Source organism: Medicago truncatula, chromosome 3 (genome assembly GCF_003473485.1).
Source record: "Medicago truncatula cultivar Jemalong A17 chromosome 3, MtrunA17r5.0-ANR, whole genome shotgun sequence".
Classification (NCBI taxonomy): domain Eukaryota; kingdom Viridiplantae; phylum Streptophyta; class Magnoliopsida; order Fabales; family Fabaceae; genus Medicago; species Medicago truncatula.
This window is the reverse complement of record NC_053044.1, coordinates 3104144-3126911: the sequence shown is the minus strand read 5'-3', so window position 1 is coordinate 3126911 and position 22768 is coordinate 3104144. Positions and strand designations below refer to the sequence as shown.

Sequence of the window (22768 nt, the reverse complement as noted above, 5' to 3'; positions counted from 1 at the left end):
CTAAGATGGTGTCTTAGCAGTGGTCATGTCATTTGCATGAGTCTTGGTTGTTGATTTCAGTTATTATCTGATAGATGATGTTGATGTTAAATATGTGTTATATATTTACATTCATTGTGATTATGGTGTATTGTTGATGTTGTTGTTGCTTGTGACTTATACATATATATGTTTACAAGATAATGTGTTGTTGATTAGGGTGTTAGATTCAATTGATGATTTTAATATCTATATTTATTGTTGTGAATCTCACCCCTTCTGCTTGAAAACGTTGCCCTTCCTATGGGTAACTTGCAGGTGATCCTGAGTAGTAGGTGGTGGCTCAAAGTCGTGTCTAGGGCTCTGATACGTGGGATGGGATTTATCATTTTTGTTATTGTTGCTTTTTTCCTTTCCATGTATCAAATTTTGGAACTTGTGGTGTGGAGCCTTTTTGTTGTCTTTGAACTATGATGTTGAATTATGTTAAGGCCTTTAATGCCATAGACTATTGTTGGATGTTCATGAGGTTATGGATTTTGAAAACTATTCCGCTGCTATGTATTCATATATATAAGTTGATTTAATTAAATAGTTTTATTTTCTATTTAAGAATTTTGGAATGACGTGTAGCATGCCCGTTGTGGGATACTCTGATGTTTATACGCTATTTTATTGCTTTTGGGTAACGGGGTGTTACAGAGGGGGTATTTAATTATTTACTGGTGTGTTTCAGCTTAAATACATGTGTCAACAACAATCCTCAACAATCAATATAGGACAACCGTGAAACTTTACAACCCCTGTAATGAAGGTTTCTGCCTCAACTTGTTTGCTTGATTCCTGCAACATGGTTCAAAACAAGAACCTTTGTTGATAAGATGATAATAAAGATAATAAATGGGGAGAAAAGAATATTTTTTGTCATAGGAACCAATTTGCTTGATTATTATAAACTTCAGGGGGCATTTTGTACATAAGTGCAAAATTTCAAAGGATATTTGCACATGGCCGTAAAAAAATTCAGATTTAAATAAATAAATATCACTTGTGACGTGGCATGAGACGTCAGACACGTGGTAGTGACACATAAACAATCAAATGTCACGTCATGTTGACTAATAAAGGAATTTGATGGATGAGGTAAATTGATTAACCTTATACAATTTCAACGGGGTAATTAAAGTTTTGTTATGTGAGGGTAATTGACGAAACTTACAATTTCAGACGTAATTACCTATTTACTCCATATTTGTAAGACAAATGTTTTTTATGAGAAATGTTTGTTTTTTAAAGTGTTAAATATGCTTTTGATCCCTATAAATATTGTAACTTTTCGTTTTAGTTCCTCAAAAATTTTCCTTCAATGTTAGTCTCTAAAAGAAATTTCATCTTCACTTTTGTTCCCTCTTTTAAAGTAAACTCATATGTACGATTCATATTTTTTTAGTAAAATTTTGCAGAAAATTTCATAATATTATAAGAATCTCTCCCAAAAAAATTAAAATTTTTTAACAAAACAAAAATTTAATATGGATTTTTATATTTTTTATGGTTTAAAAATTAAAATTCATATTTAATTTATGTTTTGTTAAAAAATTCTAATTTTTTTGGGAAATTTTTTTACAATATTCTTCGCATTTCTGCACAATTTCATTAAAGAAAATACAAAAATTAACCTAAAAATAGGGACAAAAAGTAGTGATTGAAAACTTTACAGGGACTAAAAGTTGAAGGAAAATTTTAAAAGGAGTAAAACAAAAAGTTGATATATTTATCCGGATCAAAACTATATTTAACCATTCTTTAAAAAGTAAAACCATGAACTTGTGTGATTTCTGCAGTACACGAAGTTTGTGTAATCACTTCAATTTCCGACAGCCACCTCCGGCAGTCACCACCTGGAACCACTGCAGACATCCACCACCGGAAGCCACTTCATTCTCCCTCGTGATACCTCCACCAGTGAGTGATATGAAAACATCAATCCAACACCACACAAAAACTCCCATAAAAAACATAATTTCTAGATTTTCCACACCCCATTTTCCTTTTTGCACCTATCAAACCAAAACCCATCATTCCCATGATAAAACCAATTTTTTACATACTGGGTTTCAACCAAATGGTTCTGATTCAATTACTTTCGATGTTGCCTGCAACATGTTTGATGAAATGCCCGAATTATTAACTGTTGGATTAGTCACCGAAATAATTACAAGTTTTTCTAAGCAGAGTCGTCATGAAGACGCTATTTATCTATTTTCGAGAATGTTGGCATCGACGATTAGACCAAATGAGTTTACTTTTGGTACCGTGCTGAATACTTCGACTCGACTTGGAAAAGTTGGTGTTGGTAAGCAGATACATGGTTGCGCGATTAAAACTAGCCTTTGTAGTAATGTATTTGTTGGTAGTGCACTTGTTGATTTATATGTGAAGTTGAGTAGTATTGAAGAAGCTCAGAAGGCTTTTGAAGATACTGAATATCCGAATGTGGTGTCGTATACAACGTTGATTGGTGGTTATTTGAAAAGTGGGAGGTTTGAAGATGCTTTGCGGGTTTTTAATGAGATGCCTGAGAGGAATGTTATTTCGTGGAATGCGATGGTTGGTGGGTGTAGTAAAATAGGTCATAATGAAGAGGCTGTGAAATTTTTTATTGATATGCTTAGAGAAGGGTTTATTCCGAATGAATCTACGTTTCCGTGTGCGATTTCTGCAGCTTCTAATATAGCTTCACTTGGATTTGGGAGAAGTTTTCATGCGTGTGCAATCAAGTTTTTGGGTAAGCTTAATGATTTTGTAGGTAATTCGCTTATTAGCTTTTACGCAAAGTGTGGAAGCATGAAAGACAGTCTCTTAATTTTTGACAAGATTTGTAAAAGGAATGTAGTGTCATGGAATGCTGTGATATGTGGTTATGCGCATAACGGAAGAGGTGCCGAGGCAATAAGCTTGTTTGAAAGAATGTGTTCTGAAGGCATCAAACCGAATAAGGTATCCCTATTAGGACTACTCTTGGCTTGTAATCATGCTGGCCTTGTTGATGAGGGTTTCTTGTATTTCAATAAAGCTAGGATCGAGAGTCCCAATTTGTTAAAACCTGAGCATTATGCTTGCATGGTTGACTTGCTTGCTCGATCTGGACGTTTTACAGAAGCTCAGAACTTCATTCGCCGTATGCCGTTCAACCCAGGAATTGGATTTTGGAAGGCGATACTTGGGGGGTGCCAAATCCACCATAACATTGAGTTGGGGGAGCTTGCGGCAAAAAATATTTTGGCTTTGGATCCTGACGATGTATCGTCATATGTCATGATGTCAAATGCTCATTCTGCAGCAGGTAGGTGGTCAGATGTGGCAAGATTAAGAACAGAGATCCAGGAAAAAGGGATGAAGAGGATTCCAGGGAGCAGTTGGATTGAAGTCAAAGGCAAAGTTCACGCCTTTCTTAAAGCAGATGAGAATAATAATAATAAAAACGATGAAATTGATGTGCTCCTAAGAATTTTCTTGTTGCATTCAAGAGAAAATGAGAGTTCTGATTGGCTCAACAATTATTGTGATTTCAGTGCCATGTAAGTAACGAGCACTGTTCTGTTTAATATAAGGTTATTTATACCATTTAGAGAAAACCTTGGTAGAGCAATTCAGAGGCTTGTAACAAAATACAACACCCAAATCTTAGTAATTACTCCAACAAAGGAACATATAGATCTGTTAGCCTTTTATTTAATTTGTCTTGGTACTTAAACCTAACTGCTGATTCCATGTATACTTTATTATATTTATTATCCTGATTAAAGTAAAACAAAAGAACATGTGTTTTTACCATTTCTCCTTGAATTGTTTTGCTTTGGGGTTTTCTTCATTCTCTTGCTTTTGTACCCTGAAAGAAAAACAAATAGCTATGGCATATGTCTCTTATATAAGTTGAGTATTTTGCATGTTGTCTTTTCTTTATTTTTACTTAACTAGTTATATGATTAAGTACATGGTGATTATGCAGACTATTGCAGAATTTTTATTTTCCCTTTATTTTTGTTTTTTGCTTTGTGATGTACCCATCTTTGTGTTTCTCATCTGTAAATTACTCAACTTATAAATAATGTAAAAGAAGAAACTAGACGAATTCGGGGATCAATTGACAACAAACCAAAGCTTTTGCCATGAATGAAAAATGTTGTCTGAAAAATACAAGAATGTGCTGTACAAAATAGCATAAGCCATAACAAATACCTAAGATACATATTTCCAAAGAGTCAATCATTTTTACACCAAAAATTTATGTAATCTGCCTACTAGTTCTGTGTTTTGAGTAGCTTACAATTACCTAAAAGTTTTCTGAATCCTACAAAAGCTAAGATGAAGAACATGTCCAGTTTCATTATTCATCTAGGCATCAATTCAGACAAGGTTACTTCATTGGCAGAGATAGAAGTGTTTGACGAAGATTCTCGGTCAACGATAGCTCTAGCTCTACCAACAGAAAATGCAGGGCGTGTAGGGCTTGGAAGAGTCACCGTGTCACCTGCAAGCATGTGAACAACACTTGACATTGTAGGTCTATCTGCTGCATCTTCTTGTACACACAATAGTCCGATATGTAAAAACTTCAGATATTCACTAGGTACACACGACTTTTCAATCGATGGATCCATCAGTTCGAAGCCTTTTCTTTTACACCAAAGGTTCCATGCCTATAATTATACATTTATTTCATTTTAGTTATAATCATATTGTTTTTTCTTAAGAAAAAAAATGCAAGTATAAGATTATGAAACCTACAAATATGGGAAGGCTTTGCCCATGCTCTGAAAGATAGAATTTACTGTTTTTTCTTCCACTGATGATCTCTAGCAAAAGAACACCAAAGCTGAAAACATCTGACTTTACTGAAAACAATCCTTCCATAGCATATTCTGGAGCCATATATCCACTGCTCAAAATCAAAGTATCAGTAAAATTTAACCGACTCGAATTGAAATCATAGTAGTCAATAGCGGCAAATAGCGCCGCTATAGCGGCCGCACGGTGCGGTGCCAGAGCGCTACGCAACAAGCCATAGCGTTGCAGTGTGAGATAGCGGCGCAACGCTTCGTAGCGGTTTTGCAGTTTAGAACCGCTATTTCATTTTAAGAGAAAATACAAAATTGTCCTTGGTTTAAAAAAAACATGGGTATTTCTGTAAATCTTCCTCTCCTTTTCTGCTGTTCTGTAAAACTTCTTCACCTCTGCTGTAAATCTTCCTCTACTTTGTCGTGTTTTCTCTGTTATCCTGTTATTTTTTTGTTTAACAATCTCAAAACCCCGTTTTCCTGTTACTTTTTTGTTCTAGTTTTCTTTGTTATTATTGATTCCAAACTCCATTCTGCTCTCTCTGTTTCTGTTCGTAGTTTGTACAAACAATCCTCTGTTTTGTTCATATAAAACTCTACTCTGCTCTCTGTTTCCTTATTTTTGTTGTTTTTGTTTTTATGAAATAGCGGTCATAGCGCTATGCGCTATCCCGCTATAGCATTTTTGGGGTCGGCCGCTACGCGCCGCTATCCGCTATTAACTACTATGATTGAAATTACATGACACTTTTTTGCTTTCCTTCCAATAAAAACATAACACCTTTCATAAAAAAATAATCTTTGAAGAGAGAAAGTAAAATTTTCTTCAGGTGTAGTATTTTAGTTGTAGTGACAGATAAGAAGATAGAAAAAGTGGAAAGATTATTTAATTCGTAAAACTCACGTTTCTGATGAATTCATACAAAGTAGGTTTTTAAAATTTGATGCTATATGATTATTGCATACTCGTGAATTGCATGTGAGGAAATATGCATTCTTGTACTTATTGAAAGAAAGCAAACTAGTTTATACTTACTAAGTTCCTACAACTCTAATTGTATTTGCTTCATCTTGGTCTCCTCCAAATGTTCTTGCAAGTCCAAAATCTGAGATTTTTGGATTCATTTCTTGATCTAATAGAATATTGCTAGCTTTCAGGTCTCTGTGAATAACTCTGAGCCTAGAGTCCTCATGAAGATATAGAAGCCCTTTAGCAATCCCATTAATAATATTTAATCTCTGTCTCCAAGCTAGTTGTGCACCCTTCACCATATCTGTTGGAATAATATAAAGCAATGTAACTCTAAGAATATGACTGAAATTAAAGTAGTATCCATAAATTCAAAAACTAAACTTCTTGCAAATTATAATCTGTTAGAATTCAAAAACTAAACTTGCAAACTATAATCTGTTTGAAGATAATAAAACTCGGGTCCTGTTAGCATCTTATTTGTATTTGTTATATGTATATTATATATATAGGAGCACACTCCCCAAGTAATGCCTATGTGTGGCAGTCGAGCCCCTCACTGAATGACTAGCACTGTGTTCCGCTTTGAGCTCATGTGGATTATGTAGAACCACTGGTTCGCTCCATGCTTGGGTGATCAAAGTTAAACCACGCTTCACTTCAAGAGGTATTCCTAAAATCCTTAAGGTGCTTAATTTGATGTTTGATTAATGATTTCATCAAGATCTATTCATTGGGATTATTCTGCTAAGAGGATTAAATATTTTGAAAACCCCTCCTAAATCTCCAGATAAGCACCGTGAAAGATTTTAAATGTATATGTATTAAGATTAAGATATTCAATCAGTTCAAAAATGAAGTGAAAGTAATAAAAATCAGATACATTGTTGTTGAATCATACCAAATAGGTGGAAATCAAGGCTTGAATTAGGCAAGTATTCATAGATAAGAAGCTTTTCATTTTGCTCGATGCAGCAAGCCAATAGTCTGACAAGGTTTCGATGCTGCAATTTGGCAATCAATATTATTTCATTTTTTAATTCCTCCACACCTTGAGAAGAAGTTTTTGAAAGCCTTTTAACAGCAATTTCCTTTTCATCTGCTAGAACACCCTAAAACATTTTTCAAATTTATGAGTAAGTTGTAAACAAGAAATAAAACAAACAGATGTATATCAAGTATTATGTATGTTATTGTGATTCATTACCTTGTAGACAGTTCCAAATCCACCTTTCCCTAATTTATATTCATCGGAAAAATTATTAGTACTTTTTAGAATAGTACTCAGAGGCATCATAGGTAGGTCAGTATTTCCAGTCTTCTCAATGTCAGTCTGATCTTGAGAAAATATTCGACTATGGCCTTGCATAAAATTTCTCTCTGAAAAGTCGGATGTATTAGATAAATTCACAAAGATCAATGTTATTTGAACATTACAAATCTGGCACCGTGTGTAAGTAGACACATAAAAATGCACGGAACACAACTGTCGATGTGACTGAAATAAAAAAAAAAGGAAAAAATAAATAAAAAATACAGCCGTATCTTTGGTTGATTTCAGTATACCATTTTTGTTGTCAAAATATCATATCCGATACTGGAATTATTGATATTCTAAGGTTTAAGAACTGCTGAGATTTAAAGCTTACTTTTTCGATGTTTCAAGCACCAGAAATAGTATGTGCTGAAAACCACTAGAGCTGCTACTACTGCTCCAATTACAACAATGATTATTATTATCCATGACCTTGTGCCATCCTTTTCATTAGCTGCAATAAAGAGACAGGACAGTGTTGAATGAAATGGAAACACTTGTTGTTTTAGGCCTTATATTTATATAGATAATTTGTTATGGATTTGCAATAGGAGATACAAAAAAGTACATCACTAAAACAAGCATTGCCAAGGGTCTTAGCTCAAATGGGAAAAAGAAACTCTTAAAAACTTTGTAACCATATATTTATAATATCAAAATAAGTGTTTTTGATAATTGTGTGACACACAATATTGATTTTAAATCGTAGTTACTAGAAAAAGCAGTGAAGGTTATGTAGATTGTTCATTTGTATAGATGATTGGTAGCTTCTTAGGCATCAACATAGCAGGGATCTCTAATTTTTAAAGTGATGCCTTCCCAAGCCTCTCATTTTATTAAAAAAAAAAGTAGGGTAGCCACATCCACTGCTTTTTCTCAAATTTTTTATAACGTTTCATCTTGTATTTCCTCTATTGTTTATTCTGAAATGAAATAGTTCTGTTACAAAAACAAAACAAAAAGTCTAGTGTTGTTGAGGATCAAATCAAGGTTTTTTTTTTGTTGGTGGTGGCCGGGGTTCAAACCCTGGACTTTGCATATGTTATGCATTGTCCACACCAACTGAGCTAAGCTCACGAGGACAAATCAAGGTTTTAAAGAGTAGTGTTGTTGAGCCACAGTTTTTGATATTACAAAAAATTAATGACTAATGCGGTTGGTACAATCATAATTGCTCTACCAAACAAAACATTTATATTGGTCCAATTGCAACCGCATTTCAAAACCGTGGACCCAAAACTATGTGTAGTGAAGCTATCTATGTATGAACTATCTATAATATATCATTTTTCCCCGTAGGTTTAAATTCCTGGATCCGACCCTGGTATAAATATGAAGTGAAAGACAGAGAAATAAAACTATACCTTGTTGAGGCACAGGAGCTTCAGAAACTGTACCATTCACAAAGAATGGCTGAGTTTCATACATGACAATACAACTTGGAGAAAAGATTCTCCACACTTTCTTCTCCATACAACAATTTTCAACATCCTCAAGCATATTGCTCAAACAAGTTCTGCATTCCTCGCTAGTAATATCTCTGCTACACTGTACCCAACCATACCTTCTTTGAGTACCATTTATGTTAAACATATGTGTTCCAAACATCAATGGTGTTTGTGATCCCATTTGTATCAAACCATTCATCAAAACCCTAGCATCACTATCAAATTCACCAGCACTAGTTAAATTTTGTGCTACATCAAACATAGGAATCCTTGGTCTTATAGTAAGGTTACCAAAGAAATTCTTATTTGAGTACCTTAGAAGACAAAAAGGGTACCACAAAATTGCTGATGCATTATTAGGACAGTGTTGTTTGAGCAATCTGCTAGAGTTTTGAACACATGAATGACAAAGACTTGTATTAACATCGCCACGACAAAGGTACTGTCCATAAACCATGTTGTTTTGATTATCACCTGAAGTACTATTTCCAAAACCATTGCTGGAAGCAGAATCTGATGATAATGAAGAGATTAAATTGTTGAGGTTGGTTTGGTATGTGGTAGAGGGAGGAGTAGAAGATTGGTCCAAACATGCATATCTATATTCAAGTAGTTCTTGTGAATTGCTATTGTTTTGGCCTACAACAATATAGAAAAGGTATATCAATTTAATGGTAAATAACCATAGATGAAGCATTCTTCTGCTGCTACAATTACAGTTTCTGATCATTAGTTTATATGTGAAGTTTGTGCCTTAGAGATCTTTATTCAAAGTAATACATCAATTTGTATGTGTTTAATTCAATGTTTCAATGATTAGTTTATAGAAGCATTTGACGTGGATGTAGCATGCACTTTATTGTATTCAAAGAATCATAAAATGGCTGGCTTCTCTGTAGTGTAAAATTTCTGACCATGCAAAAGTAAGTTTGAAATTGATAGAATATTAGAAAATTGAAGAATATTGCTAATTGCTAAGCTTAGACTTTATCAAAAAAATATTGGTAAACTTGTCACAACCTTGCAAGTGGTGATTTATTTAATTGAAATTTTCAAATTGAAAGAGGCTGTTGAATATCAGAAAACGTGTTACGGTGGGCTAGACAACATAGAAAATTTTGATATTGAAAATTGAAAAGTCAATAAGATGGTGGTTTGTAAAGGACAAGAAGCTTGTCCAAATTACTGATCATGTTTAAGTATTAAAAATTGTCAACATTTTAAGTCTATAGAATAGAAGAGTAAAACATTTTGGAGTCACCATTTTCCTTGTTAATAATTGAGTTTACTTCAATGAAACTATTTTTTATCTCTCTAAACATGTATGTTAGACTTTAAGAAGCCATCAAGAAGAGTCAACCTATGCATCAGTTTTTTGGTTACCAAACATATTCATCTTTAATATTGCCAAAAACAAGAAAAACAATGTAATGAATATTAGTTTGGTTATTCAAACATTTTCTACGACTTTTATTATCCTTTTTTTTCTTCTTGATTATGACCAGATACTGCCTCATCCAAGGAAGACAAGAAAAATAATACTAGTAAAACATACAATAATTGACACTCTCTTTGTTACACTTAAATTAATGAAATAGATTTTTGGAGTTTTTTCTTCTTCTAGTATGCCATCCTTTTAATCAAGTAGTAAATTCTTATAGTTTTGTCCACACTCTCTCTTTCGATAATTGAGCTAGAAACTTTGAATAGTAAAGACACCATTACACGAAATTAATTGGGAGGAAGAGTTGGCGTGATTGATTTTTTGGTTCCATAAAACTAGGAGAAAAAGTTTTTGTTTTTCTTAGGGAGAAAGAAAGAAAGAGAGAATGAGACAAACATAGATGCTTTTAGAAATCATGGTTGAGTTTAACACTAACTCATAAAATTGGTTATTTTTTTGGTTTCATAAAACAAGGAGGAAGTGTTTTGTTTTTCTCATGGGAAAAAAGAGAAAGAGATGATCGTGTGTGATTTTAGAAATTATGGTTGAGTTTAACACAACCTCATAAAACTGTCTTGTGAGATGAAGATTATCCCACTTATAAATATTTATTCATGTCATCTATCTATTTACATATTTTTGAATTTTTAGTCCCCTTTCTCTTAAAACCAACTTTTTAATCCCTCTATGATGAAAGTCAACAAAAACTTTTAGTCCCCTCTAAATTAGATGAAGTGGCGCTGATTTTCATTAATGAATTGGAATAAATATTTTCCATGACATTATTTGTTTATTATTTTTCTTATTCATTTCAATAATATATTAAATTAAAAAAAAAATCATTTCATTATTTTTCTTATTCATTTCAACTCATTAATGCCTAATCAACGCCACCTCATTATTTTTCTTATTCCTTTCAATATGTAGCACAAGAAGACGGAGGAAGAAGATGGAAATACAAGATGATGGAGCAGAAGAAAGTGAAAACTTATTTAAACAATCTTATATCCAAATTGATCGAAATACAAATTGATGTGGGATAACCCGCTTTAACCATTCATATTAATCCCACAAAATGACACAAAGGTCTTTGTTGACCTTATATTATCTCCACATATAGCACAAAGCAATTTTGAATACAACAATATAAATGACGAATAACAAAACCATGACATCATAACCCTTATCAAAAGAAACATAAGAAAAAACACTTAATGAAGAAAAATAAGATGAAAAAAAAAAACATATAAAAACACATATTCAACAAAGTGATGTGGCAATTGATCATTAGAAAGTAGAAAACCTCATTTTGTATACTAAGAACATATTTTATGATCTCTTATCAATCGCTAACGATTTTGTCAATTATTAATCTCTCTTTTTTCAATTCTTGTAAAACAAATTCGATACCATAATTTAATATGAGAAAGTGAAAAGTATTTTCGGAAAATTGGTTATATATTTTTTTTAAAATTCTATGGTATTAATTAAAAAATTTACGCTCTTTTACCCTCTTGGGTTTTCCCCTTCTTCTTTCTCTCTATGTAGTTTGATGGTGTCAAACATATACTAGAAATTAGAAACAAACATATATTTTTTTTGAAGGGAGAAACCAACATATATAGAAGACAGCTTTTGACTTGGTCAATTCCTATTCCCACAACAATTTCCTTCTATCAAAAGAATTTCAAAAGTTGAAAACATCAAACTTATCTAAATACATTCTTTTATTAGGTCATGCCCGAAAACATATTATTTATTAATTAAAGGTATAATGATATAAAAGAATTAGATCATTGGTCTTTAATTCAGATGATTTTTTTAATATATCCCATTTTTCCTGTAACATTTTGTCCAAAAGTGTGTAAATTTTAAATAATTTAAAATATATTATTTCACATGTCTTTAAGGTCTAATTCAATTGACAACGTCAATATTATTAAGGATATCTTCATTTGAGTTCGAACTTGAACACCTCACATTTCTAAGTGTGTTTTACGTCGGGTTTACCACTTTGTCTAAAAAAAATCCAAAAATAAAGCACAGCATCTGAATATTTTACAAAATCAATTTGAACTTTGAAATTGTTTTAATTTTTATTTTTGAAATGGTCAAAAAATGGTTCATTGACATACACATGGTACATAAGGTTGTGTCATTCCTCATGAATACAATATGCTGACAAAAAATTATTACAAATTAGATATGATGAGACAAGAGTTCCTAAAAAAATGTAACTTAATACAATTTAAAATCAAAATTATGTAGTTGACAATATGAATAGAATTTATATCTACATGTTTGACATAATTGCTTCTACAATTTGCATATGTTCAAGTTTTTTTTTTTGAAACGATTCTCTATAGTCACTCAATGTAATTAGTGATCTAAGCCGTTGATCAAAATCGAACGGTTGAAATTTTGAATTCTCAATTTAACACAAAATCGTAATGTGAAAGTCTTAGATCATACGAAATTTCTGTCCAAAACTTTTACCATGATATACTTATATCCCCTACCTAGGAAAAACATTTGATATTGTAACTTCATTAACAGAAGGATCTTTGGAAGCTTTAGATGTTGATTGATCATCAGTTACTTTTCTTCCAACTGAAAATGCTGGATGATTAGGATTGGGAAGTGTCATTGTGTCACTTGCTAGCATTACAACAACATTGGACATGGTTGGTCTATCCACTGCATCTTCTTGTACACACAACAAACCAATGTGTATGCATTTAATAACTTCATTGGTTGTGCATGTATTTTTCAGTATTGGATCTAACAGTTCCAAACTTTTTCCTTCACACCAAAGATTCCAACTCTGCATGCATATAGAGACTAAAAATTATCATTTTTGGAAGAAAGAAATAAAAAAATAAAATCAATTTTAAAGAAATCAATAATTAGTAACTAATTTGAAAGGAGAAAAACTTACATATATAAGAAGACTTTGACCATGTTCTTCGAGATAGAATCCACCATTCTTTTTTCCACAAATTATTTCTAATAAAAGAACTCCATAGCTGAAAACATCTGATTTTCCTGAATATAACCCTTGCATAGCGTATTCTGGAGCCATGTAACCACTGCACAAAATCAAATCAACATAATACTAATTAGAATATAGATCAATTTAACATATTAATTTTTGCAATTAATAATTAATTACATCTTGAATTGAAAGAATTGACAAAAATAACACATACTATGTGCCCACAACTCTTCTTGTCTTTTCTTGACTTTGACCTTTTTCAAATGCCCTTGCCAATCCAAAATCAGATATTTTTGGATTCATCTCTTGATCTAAGAGAACATTACTTGCTTTTAGGTCTCTATGGATTACTCTTAGTCTAGAGTCTTCATGAAGATACAAGAGTCCTTTTGCAATTCCATTGATAATGTTCAGTCTTAACTTCCAATCTAGAAGTTTTCTTTTTGCCTCATCTAACATTAAAGTTACAAAAAAAAATATTTTACAACAACAATTGGTGGAGCATAGAACAAACAAGTAACAAAACTTGAGCAAGGAAGTTGTAATATTGAGGAAAATAATTATATATAGAGGAAATAATAATCACTCTCTTTCTTCTCCATTCATAACTTTATTTGCAAGCAATCTCCTTCGATGTATTAACAATTGAATAAACCATAATATTATTACATTATCTTCCCTTTGGTCCATGAACTATAGAAATATAATAAGTACTTCCTAAACTATTTTTAATCTATCAAGTTAGTTTGTAATCCATCATTTTTCTCTTATTTTAAAGCAATTGTGGAACTATATATTTTGATAAATTAATAATAGTTTAGGGACTAATTATTATGTTTCTATAGTGTAGAAAATAGAGAAGAGAATGATAGTTTAAAGACTAAAATAAAGGTTTGCATATTAACATTTCATCCAAAATGCAATATATACTAGTAATAATATTTTGATGGATGTGAAAGAATATATATGATTCATATGTAGAACCCATAAAAAGAAGTTAGGGAGAGCTTTGTCACATCTAATGGTTTTACTTGACTCAAGAAATTAATCTCTGCAATTGTACGTAGAAAATATTTAATTCACACACAAAAAAATTACTTTTAGAAAGAAATTAAGTATATTAAAACATACCAAATAGATGAAAGTCAAGGCTAGAGTTTGGCATGTATTCATATACAAGCAACTTTTCATTATCCTCAATGCAACAACCCAAAAGTCTCACAAGGTTTCTATGTTGTAATTTAGCTATAAAGATTACTTCATTTGTGAACTCCTCCAAACCTTGACCAGATGTTGTAGAGAGCCTTTTGATTGCAACTTCTGTTCCATCTACTAAATTACCCTGAAATAAATGTTGAAAAGAAATTAAAAAAAAATCAAAATAAAATATGGCAACTTTGATTAATCAAAACTATACATGCTTGTGAATGAGTTAAATGATAAAATACTAATTATTAATACCAATTAAAATATTAACATTTCTGTATTCAAAATAAGAAAACATACCTTGTAAACAGGACCAAAACCACCTGCTCCTAGTTTACATAATTCTGAAAAGTTATTAGTGCTTTGTCGAATCCATATTAAAGGGATTATTGGGAGGTCTGCATTATATGTATCCTCTCCTTGAATATGGCCATGATGAGATATGGGAATTGTCTTTGATGGTATTCCATCTATATTAATAAAAATAACTTTTATTAGTTTGAATTTTGTCTTATTACTTACTCTATGTGAGACACGTGGATACCTGACATGATATCGATACAAATACATCTTTTGTTGGAGGATCGATACAAATACATAGACACTAATATGTGAGACACGTGAATACCTGACACAATATTGATACAAATACATTTTTTGTTAGAGGATCGATACAAATACATAGACACTAATAATGTCCAAGATATAAAATACCACGACACATTTGTATTTTTTTCTTATGACCTAAGATGAGCATTGTTTATGAGGGATCTAAGATTTATATATTTATAACCAAAATTAACAAAACTTGTTAAGTGTTACATTTTTCATGTGATCATAAATGAGTTTACAGAATTTTCAATCCAGCAATGCTATTATCAATTCCCTTTTCTATTATAAGTACTTTACAAATTGTGTTACTTACCTTTATTTGAGCGATTGCGCCTCCATATGAAGAAGATACAGCAACTTATGAGAGCAAGTACCACCACCAACACAATGACAATAGTGATGATCAAAGTCTTTGATTTACTTGAACCTCCTTCCCCGGCTGTGAGTGCAATAATAGCAAAAATAACATGTCACATTTCTCACAGAATCTCTTTTCATATATATACCCATAAAGCTTCTTTATGATATGAATACTTTTTCTTTTTATTTTTATAAAAATAATTTTTTGTATAATAATTAATTAATACATCATAAATGTTGGGTGATGACAAGAAATCATATAGGTTTTTCGTGCACTTTTAGAGTCGTTTTAGAGATAAAGTAATTAGTTTACATGTGTTTTAGTCGAGTTCTATAATGAAATCATTCAAAAAGTCATGAGAGGACAAAAGAAGGGAAAAAGTCTTAAGCCATGGAAACTCGTCTGAATCAGACAACTCTGTAATCGTGTTGTGCTTTTCTTACAAGTTTATCTCTAATGATACTTGGGGCACAATAGTTACAGACGTTCTAGTGAAAAGAAATGGAGCAAGAAATGAAGAAATCAAGGAGTCAGCTATTGTCAATCTTGCATCGCAGGCTACATACCCCGCATCGCGAGACACGATTGGAAATCAATGTGATCGCTACTACCTATCTCGTATTGTGGGCTACAAATCCGCATCGTGAGAATAGAATGACATGCCAAAAGAAATCTCACTACCTATCTTGCATCGCGAGATTTAGGCTCACATCATGAACCAACTTACCCTAAAAAATAGGGAACACTCACCTATAAATATTAGGCACCCAGGTCAATGGAAAAATACTTTTTGACGAGTAGACGAAGGTAGAAACACGATTTTGGAAGGATTGGAGCGACCGAAGCCATTCAGAAGTGAAGATATCATCAATTGATGATCCCTTTCTCATGTTTTCTTATTCATATCTATTTATATATGTCAAGAAACTATAAGCAGCTAATATTCTCTAGGTTAGGTCATGAAAGAGGAACTTCCTTTTAACTGTTTGATTATGTAACTTTAAATTATTCTATGATTATTCAGTCGAGACATCGGGGGACAGTAACAGTTGAAGAGATTTAGTAACCAAGACATCGGCCTAGCTATTTTATTCAAATGTATTAAAATAAAGTAACCAATAACATTGTATTCATAATTTGTAGTCACATAAGCAATTCAAGGAAGGAATCTGACATGACCTTTTCGCTCTCTCTCTAAAAAAAAATAATAATAAACCAATCAAATTGTACAAACCCCCCATTTTATTACAAATACCCTAATCATATGCACAAGAGTCGAGTGGAAATCAGACAATCCTTGTGAAGACGATTTTTTTATAAATCTTACTACTTGTCGACACATGAATACATTTGCTAGTAATTTGTATCGTTCGGTCAACCCAGATAAACCCACATCTGTCACAAGACTACCCTGGGCATTTATGGATTGCACAATAGGCCTCTCAAAATGCGAAACCGATTGGGTCATAAGTCTTGATTAATTTTATCTTTGTGTGTAAACCTCTATCAGATCGTAACTCACTGACTGAGCTCTTTTATTTCAATTTGATAAAATATATGGTCGGATTTGGGTTGTCCAAATGTGATTTGAAAAGTCTGTTTTGCTACTGAGCTTCGGAGTCTATTTGTTATGTTTTTTTTCAAAAGAAAAAAAAATAATTTTTAAAAGTATTTTATATGTTTGTTACAACTTAAAAATAAAATAAAAAATCAAAAGAGAACTTCAAATGAGAAGTTGTTTTTTTGACAAGAAATGAGAAGTTGTTATGAGTGGCTTCTAAAAAAAATATTTTTTCTTATATCTTATAGAAAATAAAATAGAGATATTTTTGAATAAAAAACATCCTTAAAAAAGAAAACTGACATTCTAATATATTCATTGTGTTTTGTTATTTTAATGTCATTCATGGTAATTTTGTAATAAAATTGATATTTATATAGTTTTTTTTCCTGAGGGATGATATTTATATAGTCGTAACTTTTAAAAAGAAAAATTAATTTTTATTTTACTAAACAAACAAAAAATAGCTTCTGTTTTTTATAAAAAAAAATAAAAAAAATCTCTAAATTATTGAATATCAAAACCATTTAATTTTTAATCTATAACAAATGAGCTTTTAATCGTATTTTTTACTCTATTTTTTTTTATAACCTATCCAAAGATATCTTATAGACTATTTTTTCTATGGAGAACAACCATCATTATTTTGAAAAGTCAAGCACATATAGACAACCTAAAGTTGAGAAAGTCTTGTATAGCACAAGCATTTAGACACAAAATTTAGGCGCGCACACACATAAATCAAAAAAATTAAAAGATAAATAAAATAGTCACATCAATCAATATCACTTTAATCATTTTCTTTTTAATTTTTTTTAACTTCTTATGTGTGTCTAAATATGAGGTGTTGGTCTTGTGACCATGTAAGAGTTTCTCCCTAAAATTTCAGAATAATTTCACCAAACATTTAATTTGACCCATTGACAATGATTTAGAAGAAAATAGGAACGATAATTTATATTTATAATAAGTTATTAAACTTAATAGAGTAAATTACACTCCCCTCCCCTCAAAGATGCTTGAATTGCACTCCCCTCCCCTCTTATGTTAAAATATACACTCCCCTCCCTTGAAAAGGAAAATTTATACCCCCTCCCCTATAAGATGCTTGAATTACAACCCCCTCCCTTAATAATTAAATATGGACTACACTTTAATCTATTTTAACATAAATAAATATTTTTATAATATATATTAATTTTGAATCACCATTTAAAAAATATAAATTCGTTTCTTTATAATCTAAATGTCAATGACAATTAAATTTAAATATTTTGTAATTAATTTTATAATTTACAGTACAAAATTCACTTTTAAGTAACCATACTTAATCGACTTTAGTAATTTTTCACATATTTTAATTTTATTTTGAGTTGTTTCATATTTTATAATAGGGTTTAAAACTATATGCTAATGAAATTGTGAATAAAAAATAGAGAAAGATATGTATTCAAAATTTGATTATATTAAAATGAATCCGCAATGTTATTTTTCTTTGAAGTGTGCTCGATTATTTTTTTCTAGATTATTAGAAATAAAAAAAAATATTGAGGGACTAAAGCGTAGATTTTAACTTAAGAGGGGAGGTGAATGTAATTCAAGCTTCTCTCAAGGGAGGGGAGTGAAATATTTTCTAATATGTTTTGAATAAGAGGGGAGGGGAGTGTATATTTTAACATAAGAGGGGAGGGAAGTGTAATTCAAGTATCTTTGAGGGGAGGTGAGTGTAATTTACTCAACTTAATATTAACTCTGTCAAAAAAGAAATATTGACAGACAGGAACATTAACTATTGGAAAATGCTAGATATCAAGAATGATTTTATAAGAAAGATCTAAGAATGACATGGCACAATAATCACCTTTAGATTTCAGTCTCATTTATTAATCTTTCATAAAAAAAAATAATACATAGCACCCACCACCCCATGATTTCCGGCCAAGCTGAGATTTTATTGGCTAACATTAATTTCAAGAATATTTCTTGATAAAATCTAAGGGTGATTATTCTGCCATGTCATTCTTAAAATCTACGAACAAACTCTTAACTATTATATATTAGCAAAAAACTTCGTTGATTAGTATTTTTATTTACTTGTCGCTGGAGTCAAAAGCTTATACAAATGTTTTCTTTTGTTTTGAAGAAAATTAAACATTTTTCTCTCCTTTATTACCTTTTAAAAGTCATTATATGTTTTGTCAAACAAAAAAAAAAGTCATTATATGTTGAGTTTATGGTTTAGAAAGTGATAGGTTAACCATTTTGAACATTATTTTTTCAAGCATGTGCAAATATTTATTTAACTTTGAAAAGAGTAAGATATTTTTTTATAATCACTACGTCAAGAGAAAAAATAACGTATCTGTCTTTCAGCTTTTTTATTGCGTTTAATTAAATTTTTATCTTATTATGTTTGGTTATCATTGTTTAGAATATACCATAAATAAATTGTTCATAACGTAATAAGATTTAACTAATTAATTAAAGATTTAAATGAAGGGTACGAAAGATAAAAAAAATAAATCAATCTAAGATAACATAATCTTTTTATATATAGATATAGATATTATTGCTGTCAAACATCTTTGATAGTAGATAACTAACCTAATTTATCATCTTTAGTACAGTGTTTTATCTCAATCAAGATTTTTCTATTCGCAACACTCAAATTATTTTCCTTTCTCTCCTCTGAGCCGTCACACAAACCTTAGTTTCTCCTGTGACCCAAAATCACCCCTCTAATTCGTTTTTCTATTTTCCTTTTATTGAAATAAGTGATTTCACATCTATTTCGTTTTTTATTTTGTGATTTCGTCGTCTTCGTGCGACGTTGGTTGTTCGTCGTCTTTGTGCGACGTTGTTTGTTTTTCTTGTTTCTCTCAGGTATTTAATCGCTTCAGATTGTCAGATCAACTTCGATCCAGTGCAGATCCAATCAATGACTTTGGCGTCATCCACGTTGCAGATCCGGAAACATGGTTATTCCGGAGATTTAAATATAGTCATATGTGTAGGCATTTGTACTTTGTTGTTTTATGCTATTAATATGGATGTTGTGAGCCTGTTCACAGATTCATCATTTTTGTTTTTAGCGAATTTGCATTATATCGATGTACTCTTTCAATTTGAATGAATAAATATCTTTTATTTTGTCAAAAAAAAAAACACTCAAATTCAAAATTTTAATTAAAAAAATTAAGTTCAGTTTCATTCGGAACAACGTAAGTATAAAAAAAATTCTCTTATAAATAAGGCTAAATATTATTTTTGGTCCTTTTAGTTTGACAGAATTTTCAAGTTAATGCTTTAAATTTCGAAAGTTTCAATTATGTCCTTTTAGTTTGACATGATTTCCTAGTTAGTCCTTTAAGTTTCAAATAGGTCCTTTTAATTGATAAACTATTTCACCGTTATCCCTACTGTTAGTCTGCGTTTAACTGATCCTGATGTAGCCGTTAAGTTGTTAACTTGAAGAAAAGTGTTGTCTTTTAAAAGCTCCCGAGTGTTGGAACAAAATTTGTTTAACATTACCACATTAAGTTTTGATAATAACAATGTATTAAAAAAAATCAATTGGATATGCTAATATTTGTTCAAGTGTGCAGGACCATAAACTAAAAATTTGTAAGGCTTAAATTAAAGTATTGGTTCTAGAAGAACAAAAGAGAGCAATGGAATTTACAAAGGAAGCTTATGTTGCAAGTCTTAGTCTGAAGACCATCAAAAGCTGACTGCCAGAGACTGAAGTTCATCAGAGTCTGATGTCAAGAAGCTCAAGTTAGTTAAAGTTGGTTATTTCGAAGACACATGATTGCAGAAGGAATAGAAGCCTGAAGCAACAACTCTTTCAGAGGAATTAGAATACATTGAATGCTTATCCACTAAAGAGCGCAGAAGATATATAATTGTTTTGTGTTTTTCTCTCCCCCCCCCCCCCCCCCCCCCGCATTAAAATCATAATTTTGTTCTTGAATCTGAACTCAATCAGACTCTGAACATTGGACTTAGTTTAAATAGAAGATAAAACTAACACAATTCAAACCACCTCCACCCCGCTACGTTTAATGGTTACAAATGATCATTTATAGTGCTAGAAAGGTAGCTATTTACAACAACAAATGTCTTTCTAGCACTATTAAATAACATTTATAGTGTTAGAACGATCATTTATGACCATTAAACGTAACGTTTTGACACCTTTGAGATTTTAAAATGCAGCGTTTTGATCCAAGTCAACAACTTAAAGGCTACATCAGCATCAATTAATTATTAACACAGCAGGGGTAACGGTGAAATTTAAAAGATTTACTTGAGAATTCTGTCAAACTAAAAGGATTTATTTAAAACTTTTGAAACTTAAAGACTAACTTGAAAATTCTATCAAATTAAAAGGACTAAATGTGTTATTTGATCTGTAAATAAACCATTCGTTAAGAAAAGCATACACACTTTTTTAGAAAGTAAAAAAATTATCTCATCCTTGATAACCACACAATACTACTAGTCAATATGGATTTCAGTCTCCCCTCAAAAATAAAAAAGATTCTAGTCTTGATTATAAAACTAGAGTATTTTAAATGGTGTTTTAATATCTTCATAATTAATAGAATGAAGAAACAATATATAGAAACAAACTTGTAACAAGAATAAAAAAGTGAGTCAAAAATTATCTTCCATACAAACCTGGATTTGGCAAAGGAGCAGAAGTTGCAGAAGTAAGTTGGTAGAACATAAAATCATCATACTTCATCAAACAACTTGGAGCAAGAACCTGCCAACCAATCTTTGTCCCACAGCATTTAGGAACTTTGTCCAACATAGCTTCCAAACATTGATTACATTGTTTTTCATTAAGGTCCCTACTACACTGCACCAATCCATATCTCTTTTCAATACTCAAATTGAACTCCCCCATTGCATACATCTTATTGGTCTCCAAAGTAGCTTCACTTATTAAACTTTGCATATTATCCTCAGCTTTATCAAGTTCTTGTGGATTAGTGATGTTTTTTGACCCTGGCCTTTGCCATGATGGACTTGTTGTGAGGTTTCCAAAAAAATTATGGTTGGAATACCTGCTCAAGAGACATATTTAGATATCTTAAGTTATACTTTCTCTGCACTATTGATCAGATATACTTTGACCATATTTTTTTACTAATATACAAAGATAAATAATATCATATAAGATATTGTTGGATTCATTACGATGAGTACCTGAAAATGCAAAAGTTGTACCATATAACAGCTGAAGCTCTATTAGGACAGCGCTGAAGAACATCTGAAGCAGCAGTAGAGACACAAAATTGACAAAATGATCCAGTGACATCACCTCTACAATCATAGAGACCATAGACAGCATCAATTGTGTTCTCTCCTATGCTTGTATGATTATATCCTTTACTTACAATAGCATCAGAGGAAAGAAGTGAGAGGACTTTATTAAGGTTAGATTTGTATGTAGCTGTAAGAGATTGTTCGGTTGAGTTGTGACAATCATCACCTACATAATTTGGTGATTGTGCAATTGATTTTGTGAAAAGACTAATGATGCTAATAAATCTAATGATGAAAATGAGTATGAGTTTTTTTGCCATTTTTATTTTGTGATGAAATGATTGTCATAGCAATATGTTCTGGCTAGTTGAAGTTTATATTCAAGAATTGAGGTTAATCATTGAGGTGCCATTTGGCCTTCACCATTCAAAATGACTTGGTACCGGAGGTTTTTGCTTCTCACTAATTTTATAATCGTTTAGCAAACATTAAATAGTGTATTGTATATAAAATAAAAATTTATTTAATAAAAATACTACATTGATGTTTATATTGAAAATAATCACGAGTTTTTAATATTTTATCATATCGACTTTTTTATGTATGTATATAAAATTTGTTTTTATATCAACATTTAAAATCTGCAACAACGGTGCTAACATTGAACAGTGTTTTGCATATAAAATAAAAATTTAATTAATAGAAACACCGCAATAATGTTTATATTTTTGAAAATAGGTTTTGTTGTTTAAGAAACTT

General features: G+C 31.3%; 3 protein-coding genes across 4 annotated transcripts; 1 reads left to right on the top strand and 2 right to left on the bottom strand.

The window, feature by feature from the left end:
* The first annotated feature begins 1793 nt into the window (after nucleotides 1–1793).
* LOC25488563 (pentatricopeptide repeat-containing protein At5g42450, mitochondrial) lies at nucleotides 1794–9459 on the top strand. The gene is made up of 3 exons (XM_039832463.1): nucleotides 1794–3560; nucleotides 6303–6457; nucleotides 8405–9459. Exons 1-2 carry the CDS (start codon nucleotides 1801–1803, stop codon nucleotides 6319–6321), a joined length of 1779 nt encoding a protein of 592 aa, XP_039688397.1. The 5' UTR covers nucleotides 1794–1800; the 3' UTR covers nucleotides 6322–6457; nucleotides 8405–9459.
* Nucleotides 4127–9341, bottom strand: LOC25488562 (cysteine-rich receptor-like protein kinase 10). The gene is made up of 7 exons (XM_024778596.2): nucleotides 8470–9341; nucleotides 7440–7559; nucleotides 6998–7170; nucleotides 6692–6902; nucleotides 5857–6094; nucleotides 4771–4921; nucleotides 4127–4682 (listed from the first exon to the last, which is right to left on the bottom strand). Exons 1-7 carry the CDS (start codon nucleotides 9281–9283, stop codon nucleotides 4374–4376), a joined length of 2016 nt encoding a protein of 671 aa, XP_024634364.2. The 5' UTR covers nucleotides 9284–9341; the 3' UTR covers nucleotides 4127–4373.
* Nucleotides 9460–12221: 2762 nt separating the features above from the next.
* On the bottom strand, nucleotides 12222–22458 carry LOC25488560 (cysteine-rich receptor-like protein kinase 10). Of its 2 annotated transcripts, XM_024777721.2 has the most exons (9): nucleotides 21950–22458; nucleotides 21416–21807; nucleotides 15124–15249; nucleotides 14743–14826; nucleotides 14499–14668; nucleotides 14124–14334; nucleotides 13207–13444; nucleotides 12936–13086; nucleotides 12222–12821 (listed from the first exon to the last, which is right to left on the bottom strand). In XM_024777721.2, the coding sequence occupies exons 1-9, from the start codon at nucleotides 22327–22329 to the stop codon at nucleotides 12513–12515; spliced, it is 2061 nt and encodes a 686-aa protein (XP_024633489.2). In that variant the 5' UTR covers nucleotides 22330–22458; the 3' UTR covers nucleotides 12222–12512. The 2 variants fall into 2 exon arrangements, with proteins under 2 accessions (XP_024633489.2, XP_013458900.3); XM_013603446.3 differs by lacking the exon at nucleotides 14743–14826.
* Nucleotides 22459–22768: the final 310 nt, after the last annotated feature.

Excerpts from the sequence above, each read along its gene's own strand:
- LOC25488563 (XM_039832463.1), top strand. The coding sequence starts at position 1,801 with ATGAACTTGTGTGATTTCTGCAGTACACGAAGTTTGTGTAATCACTTC.
- LOC25488560 (XM_024777721.2), bottom strand. The coding sequence starts at position 22,329 with ATGGCAAAAAAACTCATACTCATTTTCATCATTAGATTTATTAGCATC. Across the intron at positions 13,087-13,206 it reads AGAAGAGTTGTGGGCACATA|TGGTTACATGGCTCCAGAAT; the intron begins GTATGTGTTATT and ends GATTTTGTGCAG. Across the intron at positions 12,822-12,935 it reads GTCAAAGTCTTCTTATATAT|AGTTGGAATCTTTGGTGTGA; the intron begins GTAAGTTTTTCT and ends ATATGCATGCAG.
- LOC25488562 (XM_024778596.2), bottom strand. The coding sequence starts at position 9,283 with ATGATCAGAAACTGTAATTGTAGCAGCAGAAGAATGCTTCATCTATGG. Across the intron at positions 7,560-8,469 it reads AGCTCCTGTGCCTCAACAAG|CTAATGAAAAGGATGGCACA; the intron begins GTATAGTTTTAT and ends TCTTTATTGCAG. Across the intron at positions 6,903-6,997 it reads GATTTGGAACTGTCTACAAG|GGTGTTCTAGCAGATGAAAA; the intron begins GTAATGAATCAC and ends AAAATGTTTTAG.